Source organism: Alligator sinensis, unplaced genomic scaffold (assembly GCF_000455745.1).
Source record: "Alligator sinensis unplaced genomic scaffold, ASM45574v1 scaffold1090_1, whole genome shotgun sequence".
Lineage (NCBI taxonomy): Eukaryota > Metazoa > Chordata > Crocodylia > Alligatoridae > Alligator > Alligator sinensis.
Window position 1 is genome coordinate 237,349 of NW_005843157.1, and position 21,630 is coordinate 258,978.

General features: G+C 45.3%; 1 protein-coding gene across 1 annotated transcript; it reads right to left on the bottom strand.

Moving 5' to 3' along the window:
* Nucleotides 1-10,709: 10,709 nt before the first annotated feature.
* LOC102383508 (oxidized low-density lipoprotein receptor 1-like) lies at nt 10,710-19,752 on the bottom strand. The gene is made up of 4 exons (XM_025194085.1): nt 19,578-19,752; nt 16,293-16,391; nt 15,810-15,935; nt 10,710-10,862 (listed from the first exon to the last, which is right to left on the bottom strand). Exons 1-4 carry the CDS (start codon nt 19,750-19,752, stop codon nt 10,798-10,800), a joined length of 465 nt encoding a protein of 154 aa, XP_025049870.1. The 3' UTR covers nt 10,710-10,797.
* Nucleotides 19,753-21,630: the final 1,878 nt, after the last annotated feature.

A 21,630-nucleotide genomic window follows, 5' to 3' on the forward strand; every position in this document is an offset into this window, starting at 1 on the left:
TGTGACCCCAGCTTTCATCCCTGCCTATGGCAGGGGGTCAGGCTAGATGATCTGTTTAGGCCCCTCCTGACCCTAGCTACTATGAAACTACTAAGATCATCAAGGTGCCCAAGGGAGAGTGCAGGGAAGAAGAAACAGTGGGACATGTGTTTTGGGATGTGGGAAAGGATTCACCACTTTCTGACTGTCACCAAAATAAACCTATCATTATAACAGGAGATTTATACTATATGGACTCATTCCAAAAAGACTGGAGGAAATATTAATGACTTTATTAACGTGTTAAAACTAGTTTCTGGGAAGTGGGAAACCTCTGGGGCACTTGTACACATCACAATGTTACCATGTACATGTAATGAAAATGTCCCTTCATGTGGCTTAATGCCATCACACTTTACACGTACGCAAGTTTTGTGGGTTTTAAATGAGTTTGCATCATCACAAACTAAACCACATCCTGATGTAGTTTAGTTTGCAACATTGCAACTTGGAACGTTGCAGCCATTAATCTGTCAGCTCACCCCTGTCTGCAAGAGACATGGGCAGGTTCCGCCAAAAAAAATATAAGGCCCCTCACCACTTCTGTCTTCAGCAGGCACCTGCAGCCACCAGGAAGCCTGGGGACACTGGGGAATGGGCTGGCTTGCCCCTGGGGCAGGGCAGGAAGATGGCAGGAGGGTGGCTGGGTGTACTGGCAGCCAGAGAAGGCAGTGGGGATGGTGCATGGGGCACTGGAAGCCCAAGCAGGCTCAGGGAAGAATTGGATCGGGCAACTCCAAGTTGAGGCAGCACCCTGCAGCTCAGAGGTGCCCAATCACGGGAGACGAGGGCAAGCTCCACTGAAAAAAAGGATTAGGCCCCTCGCTGTTTCTGCCTTCAGCAGGCGCCTGTGGCCATCAGGACAATGGTGTGTATACAGTGACGGGAAAATAATACCCACCATTTCAATTTAGGGATCATAGAATTCAACCCTGAAGGACTAAACCCCATCACGTGTACAAATGCCCTGGATATTTAATTGGTGGCTTTCACTGAAAGAGAGTGCCTGAAGCTAGGGCTGCATGAACTGAAATACTACATTGATCAGAACAAGGAAAAGATCAGAGAGGAAGAGACGAAGAAGAAGTGGAGGAAAGAGGACTTCACACACTTACAGAATCACAGAATCATAGAATATTAGGGTCAAAAGGACCTCTGGAGGTCATCTAGTCCAAGCCCCTGCTCAAAGCAGGACCATCTCCAATTAGATCATGCCACCTGAAATTTCTCTAGCTGGGTCTTGAAAACCTCCAAGGATGGAGCTTCCACCACCTCTCTGGGTAACCTGTTCAAGTGTTTTACTACCCTCAGGCTTCTCTTCTCTAGAACAAATAAGCCCAGTTCCCTCAGCCTCTCCTCATAAGTCATGTGTTCCTGCCCCCAAATCATTTTTGTTGCCCTCTGCTGGAATCTCTCCAATTTGCCACATCCTTTCTGTAGTGGGGGGCCCAAAACTGAACACAGTACTCCAGATGTGGCTTTACCAGTGCTGAAGAGAGGGGAAAAATCATCTCCCTTGACCTACTGGAAACATTCCTACCGATGTAGCCCAGTATGCTGTTAGCCTTCTTGGCAACAAGGGCACATGGTTGGCTCACATTCAGCTTTTTGTCCAATGTAATCCCCAGGTCCTTTTCTGCAGAGCTGCTGCCTAGCCAGTCAGCCCCCAGCCTGTAGTAGTGCACAGGCTTCTTCCATCCTAAAAACAGGACTTTGCACTTGTCCTTGTTGAACCTCATGAGATTTCTTTTGGCCCAATCCTCAAATTTGCCTACGTCACTCTGAATCCTAGCCCTACCCTCCAGCATATCTACTATTCCCCACAGCTTGGTGTCACCTCCAAACTTACTGAGAGTGCGCTCTATGCCATCTTCCATTGATGAAGATATTGAAAAAAACTGGCCCCATGACTGACCCTTGGGGCACTCCACTTGTTACTAGCTGCCAACTAGACATAGAGCCATTGATTACTACCCTCTGAGCCTGATGGTCCAGCCAGTTTTCTATTCACCATACAGTCCATTCATCCAGCCCATACTTCCTAAGCTTACCTGCGAGAATGTTGTGGGAGACCATATCAAAAGCCGTGCTAAAATCAAGCTATACTTATTTACACTTATTTCACTAAACCAACAGAGAGGACTGATAGGAGGGGCAAAGAGTTTCAAGTGGTTACTGAGGTAACAGTTTTTCATATGGTTCTATATGGAGAAAACATTTCTATAAGGGTTTGTTTTTCTGTGAGAAGTTGATGTATGTTATTTAAGGATTTAACATATATGTAGTTGTATGTTTTTGATATGTAGTTTTTTCTGTGCTGTGAAGTTTTGATAAATGAGAATGCTCAATACATGTAACTTTAGAAGTGTAGTATGATTTGTGTTTTTAATAAAATTTATTTAAAAAAAAAAGTTTCCATTAACATATCAAATGTAGCATCTTTGGCACCAAAGGAAGGGTGTCAGGGCTGGCTGGTCTGGCATTGCAGTACCTCCAGGCCTACTCTTTGCAGGTTAGTCTAAACTGCACAGATTAAATTGCAACAGAAGTGAACAAACAGTTTACCTTTGATTCAGTAAATTAGAGAGCAAATGCAGCCACATGCCTACACAGGCCAGAAACCAGGGGGTGCTAAACCATGGCTCTCTGGCATGTAGCCAGCATGGGCTACTGTGTTTGTTTTTTGTTCCTGCTGCCCCCGAGGTTTCTGGGATTTGTAGTCCAAAATAACAGCAGTAGGACTCTGCAGGGTTGCTCAGCACTTCTTCCTACTTCCAGGCACCTCTGGGATTTGTAGTCCACAGTCTCGGCCAAGAGTAAGTTTGGATGGGGGAAGAGGTATTTAACCTCCACTCCCTGGCCCCAGACCCCAGCCAGGGTTTGTCCCACCCCCCCAGACTGGGGATCCCCAACCAGGCTTGCCCCCCCTCACCCCTCTACCACCTTCTTGTCAGCCAGCCCTCACTGCTCCAGCTAGAGAGCAGAGGGGCAGGGCCAGCCCTGCTCTCTGGAGCAGACAGCACAGCACAGCCCAGGGCTGCAAAATGCTGGGATGCTGGAGGACTGTGATTGAACTTGAACCAGGAAGGAGTCTGAAACAGAAGTATCATAAACTGGTTTAACCTAAATCAGTTGTGTGATAACTACATTCAACCACGTTTATCTTAAACCAGTTTCAGCCATTTTGGTTCTGTTCAGCCACTGAGGTTCTGTTCTGTTACAGGTCTAAACCAGTTTCTGATCACTTAAACTGGTTTATGTGTAACTTCTGTCTCTAGCCTAAAGCCTCAGAAGATGTAATGGCTCTCAGGTAATGCAAATGCCTGTTGAAATCCTCCTGAACCTTAGCACTGCACAGCTGACAACACTTACCCCTTACAAAAATGTAGTGCACCAGTCAATTTTTTGGGCTGCCAATGTCTCTCTAAACATTTTGGAACCTGTAAAACTGTCTGCAAATGCCACTTGTATTGGCTCCTAAGCTTTTCACACACTCAACACTTTAACAGAGGTGATACCAAAAGCACGATTGCTTTTGTAGCTATAAACCAAACAGCAGAATTCACAAAAATACCTGGCCCCACAGGGCTTCTTTATATGCATATACATACGCACATACACTCACACACATGCACATGTTGTTGCCTAAAATGAAAATCCTATAAACAGACAACTATTTGAATTATTATTACCAGGTTCTATATTTATATGAAATAAGCATAAGCAACTGAAAACAGCTTGGCAGCAGGTATGTTTTAAACACAACAACAAACTCATTCCTGTGGCTAATTCTGCTTCAAGTTCATTGGATATACACAAAACAGGTTAATGTCTAGATTATTTAAGAGGCCCTCTTTTGCTTCTCCTCAGAGAGGCCTTCTGGACCTCGTGAACATGATCAAAAATGAGTTGTCAGGTCCCAAATCTCAAGTTTAACATAGCTATTACTGAACATTTTAGAGAAACATTTCTGTGTTTAAACACTGCAATTGTCATCACTGGTTGCAAATATCTGAAACATATAAGGCAATTGAAACAAAGCAGGTTTCAAAAACCTATATCACTCTAAACCAGAAGAGGGAGCTCTTGATCCTTAAGAATCAGGATAATATAACAATTTTGGCATATTTCAGTAAGATAATTCTTTTCTCACCCCTGGCTTTCCACAAATATTATAGTCATTCCTTGGAGTGGGGGTATGGGATAATAAATAATCTTGCTAATGTAAAAGTATAAAAATGCTTGCCCGGGCACCAGCTTGATCCCCCAAAAGAGGGAGAAGGACCTGGCCTGTCTCTAGACCAGGGGTGGGCAAAATATGGCCTGTAGGCCAGATCTGACCCACCAAGTGATTGTATCTGGCCCACCAGTGGGTGGCCACAAAGTCATGTAATCTGCCCCATGGGGAGCCGGTGGCTTTGGCTGCTGGGTCATGCATTCCAGCCCCATCTGCAGTTTACAACAGCTCCTGCCCTGCATGTCAGAAGCAGCACGGGGCTGGTGCAGCTTGCAGGATCTGGGTGGGGATCTGGGCATCCGCCTGGGTCCACAGCTGATGCCGCTGCATCAATGGAGTCACCTCAATCCCCACCGGGAACTTGACAGCAGAACCTACAGCTGATGCCAGCACCTGCCTGGCATTACTTCTGGCACACAAGCTGATGTAAGCAGCAGACAGGGCCTGGACACTGTGGATAAGAGCATGCTATAGCTGTAGGGTCAGTTTGGCGGGGAGGAGAGAGAGAGAGAGTGAGGCAGATGAGTGTGTTCTGAAGCTGCAGGGAGGGTTCCAACAGGGAGGATAGAGAGAGAAAGAATGATTGGCATGTGCTGTGGCTGTGGGGAGGGAGAGAGATCAGGGACAAGGCTCTGCTCAAAGCTTAGATATTCATTCACCTCCTTTGGGAACCCCAAGCAGATACATAATTTCTCCAGCCACCTCTTAATCAGACAGTATTTGAGTTGGTGACAATTACATCCACTCATCTGTGTGTGCTCTCTTGGCATCATTTCTACCTTGTGACATTTACTGAGATTTTCTCACAAGTTGTACTTGCAAATGCAGTTTCTAGCATTTGACCTTTTCAGATCTAATGCTGCACAGAGAGGTTTCTGATCAGCTTCTAGTTTTTGTATTTGACATAGCCAAAAATGACCATGTGCCACCAGCATGGCGCAGTATGGGATGTTACAACACTGTCTTTTAGTACTTCCAAAAAGTAGCACTTGCCATACAGACATGTCCAGTATATCACATCCACCACTCGTCTCCTATCCATGGAGCCTGTCACCTTATCATAGAAGGAAATCAGGTCACTCAGGAATAAGGAGACATCTGCACACGTGTAAAGGGAATCTGATTCCTATAATGGGGGCACCTACACATCCAGTGGCTGCTGCCAGATGAGAGCAGCAGCCATGCAGTATGTGACACTGCAGACCTGTTTATGGCACCACACATCACACATTCAGGCATTCCCTGTGCTGCTATCTTGCAGTGCGAGCGGGGGGGGGGGGGGAAGAGGGGTTGACCCCAGGAGATCCCAGGGTCAAAAAACCTGAGTGGAAAAAAAGCAGGGCAGCATACATGTCAGCAGCACATGCTGCCCCAAATCAGAGCCTGGCCTGCTGAAGCCACGGTCCAGCTTCCAGCCAGGCTCCCAGCTGCAAGAGCTCCATGGCTGCAGCCCCAGGAGGCTTCCAGGATCCCAGGTAAGGCTGCTGGGGCCGGCACAGTTGCTAGCCCCAGCCTCCCCTATCCCATCAAGGGTAACCTGCCACATGCCAGAAGGCACGTGGCATGGGTGTTCCCCAGGGACAAGTAGCAGTGGCACTAGGTGTACTGCTGCTTCTTATCCCTGGGGAAACAAACGTCCACACTCATGTGGCCACAGCCAGAGAGGGTAACAGAATCACTTTTGCACAATAGTTGGATAACTCAGAGATGGTCACAAGTTGTACTTTGATCATTCACAAGATGACATAGAATTCTGCTCAAAGGGTGCATCTACACATGCAAGTAATGCACACAAATAAACTCTGGAGCATATTGGTCTAGAGATTTTTTCTCCTGGGTGCACCATTTGAATGTGCTAGAAAATTTCCTAGAAGTGAGTATTGAAACTGAAGAAGGGTGTTTCTACCTGAAAGCTTGCAAAGAACAATTTTTCCAACTATTTAATTGGGCTAATAAAAGATATGACATTTACCCAAAGACCCTTGTCTGACTATTGAAAATTAAGAACTTTGCAAAGATACTTTTAATTGTGTTAGCTTTTAATTTTTTTTCATTGTGCCATGCTTATTATTCATATTTATTATTTTTAGTATTTTAAATAACTCACAATGTTACTTATTAAATTGAATACTTGCACTTATTTCTTTAAATACTTCAAAACCAGCAATACAAACAACTAGAAGCAACCTACAAATAAAAAATAAATAAGGATGCAGACAGAAGTTATGGTTTTTATGTGATCAGCCCCCTAAAAGCACTCTACAGCCATGCTGTGACATACCTGAATGGCTGCAGAGTGCCTTTAAAGTGGCTGATCCCGTGAAAAATTAACCCTCCTCAAATGAGGTATCAGATAAGGGTGCTCTGCTTTAGAACACCTTAGGGAACTTATGTCCCCGCAGCTTAATTTTTTGAGCATTCAGGACTGGGATGATGCAGTTCAGCCTTGCCCCTGGGGCTCTTGGCAGGAAGGGAGGGGAAAAAGGGAGAGAAAAGGTAGAAGAGAGCCCAGCCTGAGCTGGAGGAGGGGGGTTGGATCCTAGCCCCTTGCTTCATGGGCTCAGCCCAGTTCCTCCCAGTACCCCAGCCAGCTGTGGGGTGTGAGACAGGGGGGCTTCAATCTACCCTCCAGCTCAGGCTGGGCAAAACCCAGCTGGTAGCTCACTGCTGCTGATTGCACCCTCCCTCCTCTATCCTCCTCCTTCCCTTTCTACTCACATCCCCAGAGCTGGGGGGTGGGGAGGGAGTGGCAGGGTTGGGAAGAGGAGTGGCTTCTTGGCTTTCTATTCACCTGCAGGCAGACTCAATCTTCCTGCAACAACGCAACAGGCAAAAATCTGCTGGGGGGGAGGGGGGGAGGAGTTCACTCTAACTCATCACACTTTATGTAAAGCACCATGAGTTAGATTGGCAGGCTGAAATCTGTCAGCACACTGAGAAAGAAAAAGGGCTGTTAATAATTTTTTGGACCAAAACAATTAATGGAAACAAGGAAATCCACAATGATTTGACAAATATTATTTCATTTTCAAAAAATGGTTGTTTTATTGAATGGATTTTTGGACAAAATATTTCAACCAGTTCTTATTTGCCTATTTTTTCCTTATCATAATCAGTGCTCACTATTATGTTTTACCCTCTATTTCTAAATCCAATTACTCACACATTTATCTTTATTCCATTATTACATATAAAGATATACTTAATAATAGGACCTTACTTTTGAAAAGATTATATTAGACCTTGGACAGCATACACTACTGCACAGTGATGTAAAATGTTCACAGTAGTATTGTATCCACAGCTTTTCATCTGTGTAAGGTAAACACAACAAATAGTGTCTTTCAGCTCTGAATGCCTTAAAAAGAAAGCATGGGAAAAAGTTAATCTGGCTCTCAAATTATTGCATTGTGTTTATTCTGCTTAGAGACTTGCAATGTTTAGCAAAGACAGGACATGCTTCCTGGCCAAAGAAAGAAAGGCATAATGTTTTTTCCATGGTTCCATGCAAAGAGACAGCAATTGTTCCGTGGTCTCATACAAATAAACAACACTTTTCTTAGGGTGAAGTTACACATTGCACTTCGATCTGCTCAAATGTTGATCAGTTTTAGTGTTAACTTTAGTTTGGAGCAGTCACATGTTCAAGCCAGCAGAGGCCTTGAAAGGTAAGACTCTCCCCCTTCCCCCATTCCAGGGCGGGTGGCAGGGGAGCAATGGACTTATCCAGGCTGGAGGGAGTGTAGCAGGGGACAGAAGCTGGATTGGAGAAAGCAAAAGGGGGCAGTGGAACCAAACAAGGCCGAAGGGAGGGAGAGGGGGTGTGGCTGGGGTGTTTACACTAATGTGTAGCCTAGAGTGGCTAGACATCAATGTAACATGAGCTAGGTAACACAGATCAGAGATAAAAGGAGCCAGGTGTGGCATAACTTTAAGCTGCCTAAAGAGGGGTTTAAACTAGTTTCACATATTAATAAGTGGAAAATCCAGGGGTTCAGAGCTCCAGGAGCCATCTAAAATTAACGTGTAACAATGCCCTTACATGTTACACTTAAACCATACTAAATCTGTGGAATTTTAAGGGGTGTTAACATTAGAACATGCTTTGAGAAATTGCACGTTAAGGGTTAATACCATTTTTTGCTGGCACAGCTCTGACTTGCTTTTGGAGGGATGGCGATCAGGAGCCTGGCTAGCAGCCAGGACACCTGGGCTCTTTCCTTGCTCTGAGTGGGAAGCCAGTGTTAGAAGCAGTGCACATTGAGACACATGGGGTAACCTTTTAAAGAGTGCCCGGGCACCCAGGCAGCTGTAGCCAGAGCCTCCAGCTCTCTCGAACTGCTGCAGGGGGGCAGAGCAGGGCAGGAGGAGGCTTGGAGCAGGCTACTCCCATCCGGAGTCCGGGCGGCTAGGATCTGGAACCAACTTCCAAGGGAAGTGGTGCTGGCTCCTACCCTGTGGGTCTTTAAGAGCAGACTTGACATTTACCTAGCTGGGGTCATTTGAGCCCAGTTTTCTCTCCTGCCCATGGCACGGGGTCAGACTAGAAGATCTACAAGGTCCCTTCTGACCCTACCAACTATGAATCTATGACTAAGGAGAAAATCTGCTTCCAAGAGGCTGCACGTGTAGATACGTTCCCAGGGCTGGCTGACTGCGCTGTTATTTTACAGTGAATTAAGCCAAATGTACATTAATAGTACATGTAGAGATCTAGGTAAAGACCTATAGCTAAACCTCAGCTATAGGGTACATTAATAGTACCCACTGAGATCTAGGTGAAGACCTATAGCTAAAATTGGGAGTATTGCTGGTTTAGAGTAGCGTGACCATGAAGCAGCAGGCACTCTGTTGTTGTTGCTGTTTTTCTGAGGCCCGGATTGCTGATTACTAAATAGACTACTAAAATTACTAAATACTGAAAGATGCTCGGTGCTGTTATTGTTACTGCCTTACCTAAGACTGTTCAGTCCTAGTTAGCATTCAGTCTGTTCAATCATGGTCTTTAAGCCACCCTAAAATGACTATTTTCCTGGGTCATTAGCTACTGCTTTCAGGAGAACTCAAAGCAGTGCCCAGCTCTCCACCAACAATCTAGTTTTAGGACAAAGACCCTCTTTTTCACAGCCTCAAATACTAAATGACACTAGTGAGACAGAACTTATAAGAATGAGCAGTCTTTTATGTCTGTGGTACTACAAAAGCAGAATGGCCTTTATCCTTCTCTATTTCTTTTGATTTCAGAGCTTAATATTCACTAAATGCATCAGAAAGGTATTAACGGGAACAGGAAAAGCGGGCACGCTTTCCCACTGACAAAGCGGGCACGTTGTCCTGCTGACAGGGCCTCATTCTTTCCTAACAGCTTTAGAGTTGATTGGTGCCATGGAAACAAGACTTCCAAGACTTTGTATCCCTGCTGCCCATTCAGCCTCCCAGAGAGATGCAAGTATAAGGACACCACATATAGGGACCTTATGGTGTTATGGCTTTTCACAGCCAGCTTACAAAGGTCTGAAGTTTGAGGTCCTCAGGAACAAAGGATCAGGAGGAAAGGTATACCACACAAATTATTGTTTCCAACAATATTTATACAGGTTGTAAAATTCACAGTTTACAGGCTGGAAAATAAAATTTAGGAAAACAATTACCCAGAGCAAACAGACAGAATGGATAGAGTGTGCCATATCCTGATACTGTTTCTTTGATGGCCACCAGATGTAACACAGTTTCCTATTAGTGTCCAGTACTGCCAACACCAGGCATGAAAATTTGGAGAATTAAAATTCTGGTAAGGAAATAAATTTTGGATGTTTGTAGTTGCCTTCTGGATTTTGAGCTTCTGAGTTCTACTCTGGTCACATTTTCAAGCATTTTTCCAAAATCATGAAGGCTAGAAATAGGATCTGTCTTTATTAGAAATCACTGGGCAGAACTGGTTTCAGTATCGCAGAACCCAGGATGCATTTCCTTATAGAGTACTGTGCCCTGCCATCGGTCTGATTAGCCTTTTTGCCCAATCCCCGCTGGATTTACCATCTTCTCACAAATGCAGAATTTGTAATCACTACATTCCGCAGTGTTAACATTTGTACCTTGGATCCACACACAGATCAGGGAAGAAGTGAAGCTAGCTTCTGGGATGTGAAATCTAGAACAGAAAATCAGAGTTTCCATCCAGCTGCAGCCCGATTCAGGTTGTAAAAATCACAGATCAGCATTATTAATTCCAACCCTGCCACCACCTTAAATAACAGATAAGTCAGCTGTCCGATAACTATCCATCTGTACTTGTCAGGTATGCAAGTAATACATGAGTACATGAGCTAACAAAAGGAGAGTGGGATCAGCTGGATGAGTGGGTGATTTCTTGATAAAGTATCACTTCTTGCTTCATACCTCAAATTACAGTTTATGTAATACATATGCCCAAAACTCCATTGTTTTTAGATGTAGTGCAGACTTACAGGTCACTGGAAAAAGGTGTGCCATCCTCCCATAACCATGGTTGGCCAGCTCCATTATGAGATAAACCAATCCAGAAAGAATTGGAACTGTATAACTGTGCTGATTTCATTACAAAATCCTGTATGGAAAGACAAGCAGAGTTTTGAATGTCATCATGACTTGGAAGCTGTTCATAGTTAGAGAGGGGGAGAGATAGCTAGAAACAGAAAAAGAGACTGGTATCTGCCACTTATAACACATTTTGTTTTGCAAGGAAACCTAGATAAGTCTTTTGAGTCCTGGTAATTATTAAGATTTTATAAGCCAAAAAGAATGAGATGCTGAGTGTCATCAACTGCTGTTGGGTACATTGGGAGGAACTGAGGTTGATCAGTGCTTCACAGAATTGGCTAATAGGTCTGGAAGAAATTCTCTCCCTCAAAATCCACTACTGAGGGCATGCCCAAATGAGGGTACACATGTGCTTTGCAGCACTGCAGACCTATCTGCAGTGCTGCAAACTGCACATGCTGCACATGTAGGCATTTGCTGTGCTGCTAATGTGCAGCATGGCAGGTTTTTTGACACCGGGAAATCCTTGTGTCGAAAAACAAGAACCCACCAGATTAAAGTGGGGTGGTGCATGTGGTGGCAGCATGCACCACCTGAAACTGGAGGCTTGCTGGCCAGAGCCACGTTCTGGCTGCCAGCCAGGGTCCCTGCACCCAGATCACTACTGATGGAGCCTTGGGTGGGCCCCAGGACCCCAGGTAAGGTAGCTGGGGTCATTCAGGTGCTGGCTCCAGCCTCTCCTACCCCACCCAGGTCAACTTGCTGCATGCCAGAGCACACATGCAGGGGCATTCCCTGGGGACGACTAGCAGCACAAATATGTACCGTGGCTACTTGTCCCCAGGGGATGCACATTTCCACTAATGGGGACACACCATCAGAGGGGGAACTAAAAGGTTTTAACTCTTTAAGGCTGTGTGGACACACCATGGGGGTTTAATTTGGTTTAGTTCTCCCTAAACTGAAATGGTAGGTTTTTAAAAACACTGTTTCAATTTAGGGAGAATTAAACCAAACGAAACCCCTGTGGTGTGTACACAAGGGTGGTGGCCCAATCCTCACCTGCCTCTTCAGCGGCAGGGGGGGGGGGGGGGGGGGGGGAGGAGGAGAGGGGGGTGGGGCGAGCTGCTGGAGGGAAGTACTGGGCCCCCGCACAGCTCAGGCAGGCAGGCAGGCTCCAGGGAGGAAAAAAAGAAAAAAGATCAGGCTTGCCACTCTTTTTTCCTTCAGTAGAGTCTTCCTGCACAGGCTTCTGCCAGGTCCCACAGTCCCTGAGCTGTGCGGGGCCCTGAGCATGTCAGCTTCCAGCACCTCCTGCACTGTTGCAGTTTGCTAGGTAGCAAACTAAAACACCTCGGAGGTGTTTTAACTTGCTACGTACCAAAGTTATTTAAAAGCGGCATACGGTGCTGAGCATGCAAACAGCAACACCATTTAAGCAGTGCAAAAAGGCATTTAAGCCACTTTAAAAGCAAATTTTGTGGCATGTACCAAGGTCTTAAATAAGCAGCACATGGTATTCTTACAGTAATGAAAGTCAAAATAAGAATAAGACACAAAAATCATAAGCTCCAGAGTTTGAACTAATTGCTCATAAGATCTGAGAGGACATTTCATTTTACCTATTCAGTCAGTTAAAGAAAGATTTGCCTGCTCAATATTGTAGGAGTCAGGAAAGGAGATGGGCAGACGTTCGGATCTCATGGGACAAGAGACAGAATAACAAACCAAACCATCTTAGTCTTCATATTCAATGAAGTCTTGAGACAGGCAATCAGACTAAGGAAGAAGGACCTTGATTTAATTCATCTGAGGATCTGGCTCATTGTTCATATATATCAAGCACCATTCAGGATTTCTCCCTTAGATGAACAATACAAATTATACACCAGATAAGAGAAATTAAAAATAAATCTTTACCAGCTCTTTCTTGCTCTCTATCTTAAGGAATCTAGAATCCAGAGAAGAGCAAAGAGCTTCACTTTCTTGCCAAGTTTTCCATTCAGCAAAATAGTAGTAACAATTCTCTCCATGCTGTAGCCAGTTTTCAGGGCAAGGAGTACATGTATGTCCTTGAGAACAGAACAGCATGTCACCATGTTTATCAAAAACAGCATTTTTCTATATCTTTTTCCCCTGAAAGATTATAAAAACACTCCACAGACTGCATTATGGGGTAGCAATGGTTATTCCATAGTTTGGTTGTAGTTAAGTTCACAAATTTATCAAAGGCTTGCTAAACCCAACTGATTCAGCACTTTCAAACAAAAATAAAAGTAAAATAATAATAATTATTATTATAATAATTATTATAATAATAAAATCCATTTGGAACCTGGCCAGAACCTTTAGGGCTTTAACCTCTGCCCTCACAAATAATGTTATGAAACCTTCAACATGTACAAGAAAGAAGAAACTGGATATCTCATTTGCATCAACATTTCCAGCAACAAAATGACCCTGGACAGAGGGCAGAAACACTGTCTGTTCCTCTGTGAACAAGGGAATGAATCCAGCCTTTCTTTCCTCTCAATTTTGTATATGCAGAAAGCTTGTGACTGTCTGATCCAGTTAATCTCAAAGGGACCACCCTTCCCTACCTCTTCCCTGACTTCAGACTGACCCTCTCAAAGTTATCCACATCCCTCTTCCCATCCCACCATCAAGTCCATTTCCAACACCCTGAAAAGGGATCCCTCACCAAACATCCTAACCTAGAAGAAGTCTGGCATGCCATCAGGGAAACCAAGAACAAAAAGGTTACTGGACCAGATAGCATGCCTGCTGAAATCTTCAAGGCTAGTGGCAAGGAACTAGTAGAGTCTCCACAAATTTATCCTTCAAATATGAAAAAAATTAGGAGATCCCAGGGGCTAGATAATCACCTAGCCAGGGTTGTTTGACCCCAGCATTCTTTCCTGCCCATGGCAGGGGGTCAGACTTGATGATCTGCCCAGGTCCCTTTCGACCCTACCAACTATAAAACTATGAAACTATAGCTGACCACCTCTGTACCTTTCACTGGCATAAGTGATTGGAAAAGGGATATGAAAGAAGTCTGCTGCTGAGACACAAGTCTTTGGAACATTGGTCTCTGTTCACTAGGTTATTGGTGTGAATTAATAGCCAACTTAGGGAATTCTATTTACTATGTGAACATCTCCATTAATTTGTTTTAATGTCTTGCTGAAAGAATTGGGGCTTATTCTTCCCTGCTGTATGTATACATACATACTTACTTACTTACTTACTTTCTCTCTCACTCACACTCACACATTACAGCTGTGCCACTGATAACATCTTAGACCTAATTTGCATTATTTAGTACAGGTGTAGATAACAAGATGTAAAGCAGGACAAAGTGAAGATAGGTGCTCCTTAAGAAAAAGACCTGGCTCTCTAGCTATTTTTTTTACTGACATGTCATTCCGCTGACTTGCTATACCCAAGCATCATAAGACCCTGGGTCAATAGTGAAGTCTAGAAGAATAAATAAAGTTTATATTTTTTATCTGATCGTCCCTGTGTCCATGGAGCTAGTAATACCATATTAAACAGAAACAGGAAGAAGAGAAACAACTGCAGACAGTAACTCTTTTTAATAGAAATCCAGACTTTTTAGAACACAAAAGCTCTAAATGGGGGCAGTGTGGAGGGGAGAGGCTTTTTGTTTTGTTTTTCTTTTCCTTTGTAGATCACAGCCTAACTTGGTCAGTTTATATTCTGGTCTGCTCAGGCCAGATGGCAATTAGGATACAACTGTGGGCTATATTTAGTCCTTTGATATGCTGCATTGTGCTGCTTTATGCATCTAGAATCAGCTGGTTTTCTTTCAGTGCAGTTTGAATGCGGCTACCCAAGGAAATAACCATAATGCTCTGTCAGGGAGATTTTTGTTCCAACTTGCTTTGTTCCCCACTTAAGTTCTCAATCTACACTGCTCTTGTTTTACTGTATGGATGATTTATGCGTAGCATAACAATTTTTGCAAACTCAGATATTCCTGCACTAGAAGTCCAGATCTTGATCAGATGATGGAAAGAAGAATCTTTGGTTTAAAGTTTTGGGTTTTTTTTTAAAGAATTGAATAGTTCTGATCATGTTCACAGCAGTGCTGATGATGTTAACATTTTCTGTTTTCTGATAAAAAATATGTATTTTATTTACAGGAAGCTCCCCTTTAGTGCAGCTTTATTCACACACACAATAGTAGTAAGAAACTATCATGGGTGACTGAATAGAAGAGAGTTTGTACACATTGTTATCAATAAAAATCACTCCTTTTTAAGGGATGATGGGTCTTGTAACTGCAACATATTAGAATGAAACAGCCTTAAGGAAACAAAACAGTCATCAATAGTTAGACCCATTCATGAGTGACTGGTGCCTTCTGAATCTGGGGGGGCATCCCCAGAAGCTACCGACGGCAGCGGCCCTGTCGGGGGGAGGGGAGGGGGGCACCAGCCCTACCAACACCATCAGTATTGGCCATCAGGGGGTGCACCAGCCCCATCGGGGGGGGGGGGACATGCACCCCCTACCATTCACCTATGGACCCATTTGGGAATTTTCCACTAAAATGGGTATTTTGGAGTTAAAAAAGCTGAACTGAAACTGTTCATGGCAAGATTGAGTTTCAATGAATTGCCCAAAATAAAACATTTTTGAAGGGGGGTGAGAGGGAAAATGTTGGCATTGTTAATACATCCCACTTTTGACATTCTTAAATGACAAGCTTCATTTTTGGTTTAAAATGCCCTTTTCCCAAAATTTAAATTAATTTGCATATTTAAAAGTTATGAAAATAAGTCAAAATGAAAAATGAAACATTTTAATTGAGGCTATCCAAGATTTTTTCCTCAAATAATCAGTTCCCAGGTAGTTTTGAGAGTTTTATGCTTTTCATCTCAGGTTAAGACAGGAAAAAAAAAATCAAGCTCTTGAAACCTCTCAAAAGACAACAAAATCACCTCCTGCCCAGCTCTAACAGCAAGTACTTCCCCCCACAACTTACCTCTCGAGCTTGCTAGTTGTTCTAGAGTCTCTGATAGATTTAAGTTCTGGGCTTGCAGAAGCTCCAGCTGCTGTGTGAGGTTTTCTTGCACTTCTCTTTCACTCATTAGGTGGGACACCTGAGTAACTTCAATTCACAATACAACTAGAATGAAATTGTTCTATTTAATATTCAAGTGAACTATATCACACACGACTGCATATATTTTGAATTCTGTCATCAAGAAAGTCGCCTATTATTCCCCCTGAAATTGCTTCACTCTTCAGAAATGTAGAAGAATTAAGCCACATGGGTTTGAGCTGACTAGGCATGGCCTGTGATCAAATACAGGGAAACTGAGGAAGAAAGATCAAGTGATTGCCCAAGGTCACACGGCAAGGAATAATTTTGAGCTTCCCTCACCCTTAAAGTTAAATCTTCCTTGTTCAGCTTATTCCGAACATTTTTATATTATTAATATTAAAACTTCCTGCTAATACTTACACTTGACAACTAAGACACCAGCTGTTGCCATGAAACCCAAGCAAAAGATCCCAAGGATCACTGCCACAATTCGCCAATAAGGAGATGGAGTTGGAGCATCTGAAATAAATAAGAAAGAAGGTCATAGACAAAAATATGGATTCTTTCAGTTTTCTGCTGAAAGTTGTTCTAATCTAATGGCTATGCAGTGATCCTCAAACTATATTAAATGAGTGTTGGGATTTCAGTTAATTTCATAGGAATATTTTACTGAAGCTGCCATCACAATTTTGTTACATAGTGACAGCACCACCCTCCATTAGTAGACAGAGGGTAGATAAAGGTATTTGGGGAGGTTAAGGGGAGGTTAGATCACATTTAACATGGCCACTTGATCTAACCTAGTTTGTCTAGGTGCAGTCCTTACACTTAGATCCCTAGTTAAATTGATCTAAATGTGAACTATATAGAAGTTCCAGGAAGTGTAGATTAGTCTAAAAATGGCTGACCCAATCTAAATTAACCCTACCCCCAAGGCAGTCTAATTTAGATTGTGCTGGACATTTTTAGACTGATCTAACTGTCCAAAACTTCTGTACAGTTCCCAGCGTAGCCCCAGGACTAGGAAAGCTCAGCTGCTAGCCCCAGCCACAGCACCAGGGCTGTACTTTTCCTACCTGCCCCCTGGCACCAGGCTACTTTTAGCACTCTGGCCCCTCACCTCACACCCAGATGAACAACCTATACCCCAGGACCAGACAGTTCTCCCTCTGCCCCCCACCAAGCCTTCCATCCCATGAGTTGCTTGCAGTGCCAGTTTTATTAGCATTTGCAGATGCTGGGAGCCAAGAAAGTAAGTCCTGGTGGAGAGAAAGGAAGGAAGGATGATAGGGTAGGCTTATTGGAATGGGGTGGGAAGGGCTAAAAAAAGCCCCAGGTCCTGTGGGGTGGGGGAGAGAGCCCCTCCCCCCCACATGGACTCCCCTGATCCTGCTAAACCCTCCACCAAACCCCCATGTACCTCACTTGGCCCCCTTGATCCCCCTTGCAGATGCTGCCTCCTCCCCAATCTTCCTGATCCTCCTACAGATCCTGCTTGCCCCCAATCCCTCCATCAGATGCCCCCTGCCTCACCCAATCCCCCTAATCCATCCTAAGAAGTGGTAATGACAGAGAAGTCTCCCCATGGAATTCAGTGTGCTAAATTAAGACCCATTTATATGCTTAATATACCAGTTCTTTGTTTTGCTAGCACTTCTATGCTGAACAGTTTCCAAGTGCTTCAAAAATCACAAATGCACTATAGAATATGGAATAGCCTAGACCAGGGGTGGGCAATTATTTGGGGCCATGGACCATCCAGGGAGTTTTGGTGAGATATTGTGGGCTGGGTCAGCACCTGCCCACCTGCCCTGTACAACAGCTCACCAGAACTCCTCAAGTGGCTCTGCTCTGTGCTCGGCTGGGTGGCTAGGATGGGGCTGTGGGTAGGTGGGGAACAACATCCAGGAGTGGGACAGGCAGGCAGGGCCAGAGCTAGGATTGTGATGATGGCGTGGTGACAGTATGGGCCAGGGTCTGGGGTAGAGCCATAATCTGCTGCCTGCACACCCCTGCAATGGGCACAGGTTCTGTGGGCAGGGGCATATGGGGAGCAGATCGCAGCTCGGCCCCAGACTCTGGCCTCACGTTGTCACCACACCAAGACCCTGGACCTGGCCCTGGACGCAGCTCCCCATCAACCTGGCCACACAACTGTCCATGTGGGTACTGTCTCCATGGAGGCCCTGGGATCATTGGAAGGTAACAGTGCAGGTCCGTGGCCCAAGGCAGAGCTGTGATCTACTCCCCGCATGCCCTTGTGATGGATGTCAGTTCTGCGAGCAGAGGTGGGCAGGCAGCAGATTGCAGCTCTTCCCTGGACCCCAGCCCCACACTGTCACCACCCCATGGTGACCAGCCGGGACCCATGCAGGCAGGGTGAGCTGCCAGGTGGAGAGGATGGGGCCACAGGCAGGCAGGGAGCTGTATCCAGGGCCAGGGCCAGGATCTTGGGGTGGTGGCAGAATGGGGCTGGGGCCTAGGGCAGAGCCACGATCTGCTCCCCAAATACCTCTGCCTGGAAACCTATGCCCTTCACAGGGCTGTGCAGGCAATGAATCACAGCTCTGCCTTGGCCCTAGCAGTGGCTCTGCACTGTCACCGCCCCATGATCCTGCCCCATGATCCTGGTCTTGTCTGCCCATCGCACTCCTGAACACCACTCCCCACCTGTCCACAGCCCCACTCCATTTGCCCACCAACGTGCCCTGCTGTGTGGGTCCCACCCCTTGCAGTGGGTGTGGAGTGGACTTGATGGGTCTAGCAGCAGTGGCAGCCAGAAGGAGCCACCGCTGCCACCACCAGGGCTGCTGGTAAGCAAGTCCAGTTGCTGCACTGCCCCAGCCCTGCTGCATACCTTGGGGTGGTGCAACTACCCACATGCACCATGGCCCAGGCTGCCCCCTGTGCCTGAGTTGGGCGGGACTGAGGGACCCAGTGTAGGCTGGACAAAATTCTTCAGTGGACCAGATCTGATCTGTGAGCCATATTTTGCCCACCTCTGGTCTAGACCTATGGCTGTTGTAAAGTTACACAACATTAGCTTTACAGCCTCACTGAAGTTAGAGGTAGAAAGGTCTAGCTAGCTATTCCATCCCTTGGAGATAATGTAGAATTTTTCCCTGCGGTGTATACTCAGGTGCTTTGGTCCAGTCCAGATGGGACTTCTGTCATTGTGAGAGCTGGGGGAGCTGATGCCAACCTAGCCTGAAAATATTCCCCTTAAATTTAGCTGAGCCCTGTTATCCCTAAGTATCTCACTTTCCTTGCATGAACAGTTCTTTCTTGTCGTTGGTGTTTACACACTCTAGCAAATATACAGAGGAGACATATTCCTTTGTCATTATTTTTTTAGCTCAGAGAAACACACTTAGACCCACTCTAGTCAGGTTTATGCCACAGATAATTCTAATTACTTCAATATCTGTGACTGCAGTAGGATTGCAAGTGTGTGAAACAGATGATAATATGAGGCTTAGCTCGGTTTTTTCCTAAAAATTCCAGCCCTCCAGTCTCTTAACCATTTTGCGCTTTTTGTTTAATCTCCCTTTAATTTTTTTATTTGTATGATTGTTTGTTTGATGGGAGATTCAGGCCTCTGCAAAACTAATTGTAGCATTTTAGGTGAGGTCCTACCCATGGCACAAACAGGAAAAATTCTAAGCATGAACACTCGCCATGAAAAGATCTACCCCACCCTGCTACCTTTTGTGTTGGCTCCATGAAGCTCCTGCTTCCTGGGCTGCTCCAGTGTCATAAACCTCAGGTCTGCATATGTCACTTCTTCTGCCATTTCTTGCAAAGTTCTGATACAAATCAAAGTTAGGGCTGAGCATGCACAGGGAGAACCAGACAGAGATGTAGTTCGAGCTGTGATCATTCAAGCAGCTGCTGTCATTAGCAAGTGATTCACATAGAGTCAAATGGAGACTTTGGTTCATGCCTGAGAGTTTTATGACACAAAAATTCTGAGGCCTTGGAGTGTTTTGTTTTATATCCTGTGAGAACTTTTAAAATAGATTGACAGGGTTATATGTGTATCATCTTCTGCCTAAGCAGAAGCGCAGCTAGCATGGGTTATGGAATCGTTGTCTTTTTATCATGCCTAACCCTTGCAAGGCTGCTGCTTCCGGGGGTGGGAGACCACTAGTGGGAACTGAAACTGGCTCTTCTTGGCTTACAGATAAATTAAAGTAGATCAGCAGATGGGGGAATTTAAGCCCCATCAGACTCTGAACCCTTGCTAGCCGGAGGTCAGGAAAAGGACTTGAGCTTGTCTGTCATGCCTGGCAGCCCAGAACATTGACTCACAGACCGGATCCAGATGGGCAGGCATGTGCGGTTTGTGGTGCCGCAAACCTCCTTGCGGTACCACAAACTGCACGTGTTGCATGTTAAACCATGTCCCGTGCTGCTAATGTGCAGTGCTGGGGCTAAATTTGCTACTGGGATTTCTTAGTAGCAAAAAAAAAAAAAATCCTAAAAAAAAAACCCCATGCAAAGCATGCCGAAGTGCAGTATACCAGGGCAAACGTGGAGATGGGGGAGCAGGCAGCCTAGGGCCATGGAGTCCTCGCAGTGAGGCATGCAGAGACAAGGGAGCAGCCAGCCCAGGGCTGCCTGCTCTCCTGTCTCACAACCTGGTGCACTCCAGATAGCTGGGGTGCGGCTGGCTGGCACACAGGGTGCCTCAGTGCAGGGACTCCACAGCACAGAGACAAGGCAGCAGGAAACCCTGGGCTGCCTGCTCCTCCCTCTCCATATGGCACTCCCGGGCTGGCTACTGACTAGCACTACACTGAGACACACTTTGCCCAGCCAGCCCCCGCCTCTGCAGTACATGAAGCAGTGGGACAATGTGTCCCACTGCAAACTGCATGAGCAGGGGCACTGCAGCACAAACTAGCGGCTTTGTTTGTGCTGCTGCAAATGCATGCCCCTGCTCATGTGGATGTGGCCACAGGGGACAAAAACCCAAACTCTGCAGCATTCTCACCAGCCATTGGTATAGTGGGCAACAGGCTAGTACTGGGCAGTTTTGACTGCTGTTCTGGAGATGGCTCCAGTCTTGCCTCCACAGCATCACTAGGCAGAGGGCATGAGAAGTCAGAGGCTCCGTTCTCCTGTGAGAGGATTACTATAGCTGAAAATAATGTGTAAGGCATTTGAGGTTACCTGAGGTCATGCAAAAGATGAACATTCATCAAGTTTTACTGTCCGAAGTCTAGGAGAAGGAGACAGCACATTTTGTGCCCAGTTCCAGACAATTCCTTACTTATATCCTTCTGTGGAACAAAATGTACACAAAGACTGCACCATGCAGCAGTGTAAAACCCAGTAATCCCCAAGCAGGTGCCACAGTTAGTTACAACAGGACTCCATCTTATTAAGTCCCGATCAAATCCTCTGAGGTTTGTGTAGCAACCCCCATGGAACTTGGATGGTGTAGCACAGACTGCAAGAGAGAAGAGTTTGGATGAGGCACCAGAAAGCTAGTCTATGTAGACATGGCAAAAATGCAAGCTAGAGCTGGCGCATCTATGTTTTAGTTGTCTCAGTAAAGAGCCAAGTTAATTTTAAAAGCAGAGCAATGTAGAACTGGAAGGGGCTTCATGGGCCATTAAGTCCAGTATGCAACCTTTACAGGAACCAGTTGTCCAAAGGAATTCACAAATACATCCACTCTGACCCCTCTTGCACACTGCAACTACAAAGCACTTTATAAAAAAAACACTAGAATATGCCTGAGGGAAAGACT

Excerpts from the sequence above, each read along its gene's own strand:
- LOC102383508 (XM_025194085.1), bottom strand. The coding sequence starts at position 19,752 with ATGATCACAGCTCGAACTACATCTCTGTCTGGTTCTCCCTGTGCATGC. Across the intron at positions 16,392-19,577 it reads TCATGGAGCCAACACAAAAG|ATGCTCCAACTCCATCTCCT; the intron begins GTAGCAGGGTGG and ends TATTTATTTCAG. Across the intron at positions 10,863-15,809 it reads ACAACTAGCAAGCTCGAGAG|GATTTTGTAATGAAATCAGC; the intron begins GTAAGTTGTGGG and ends CTTTCCATACAG.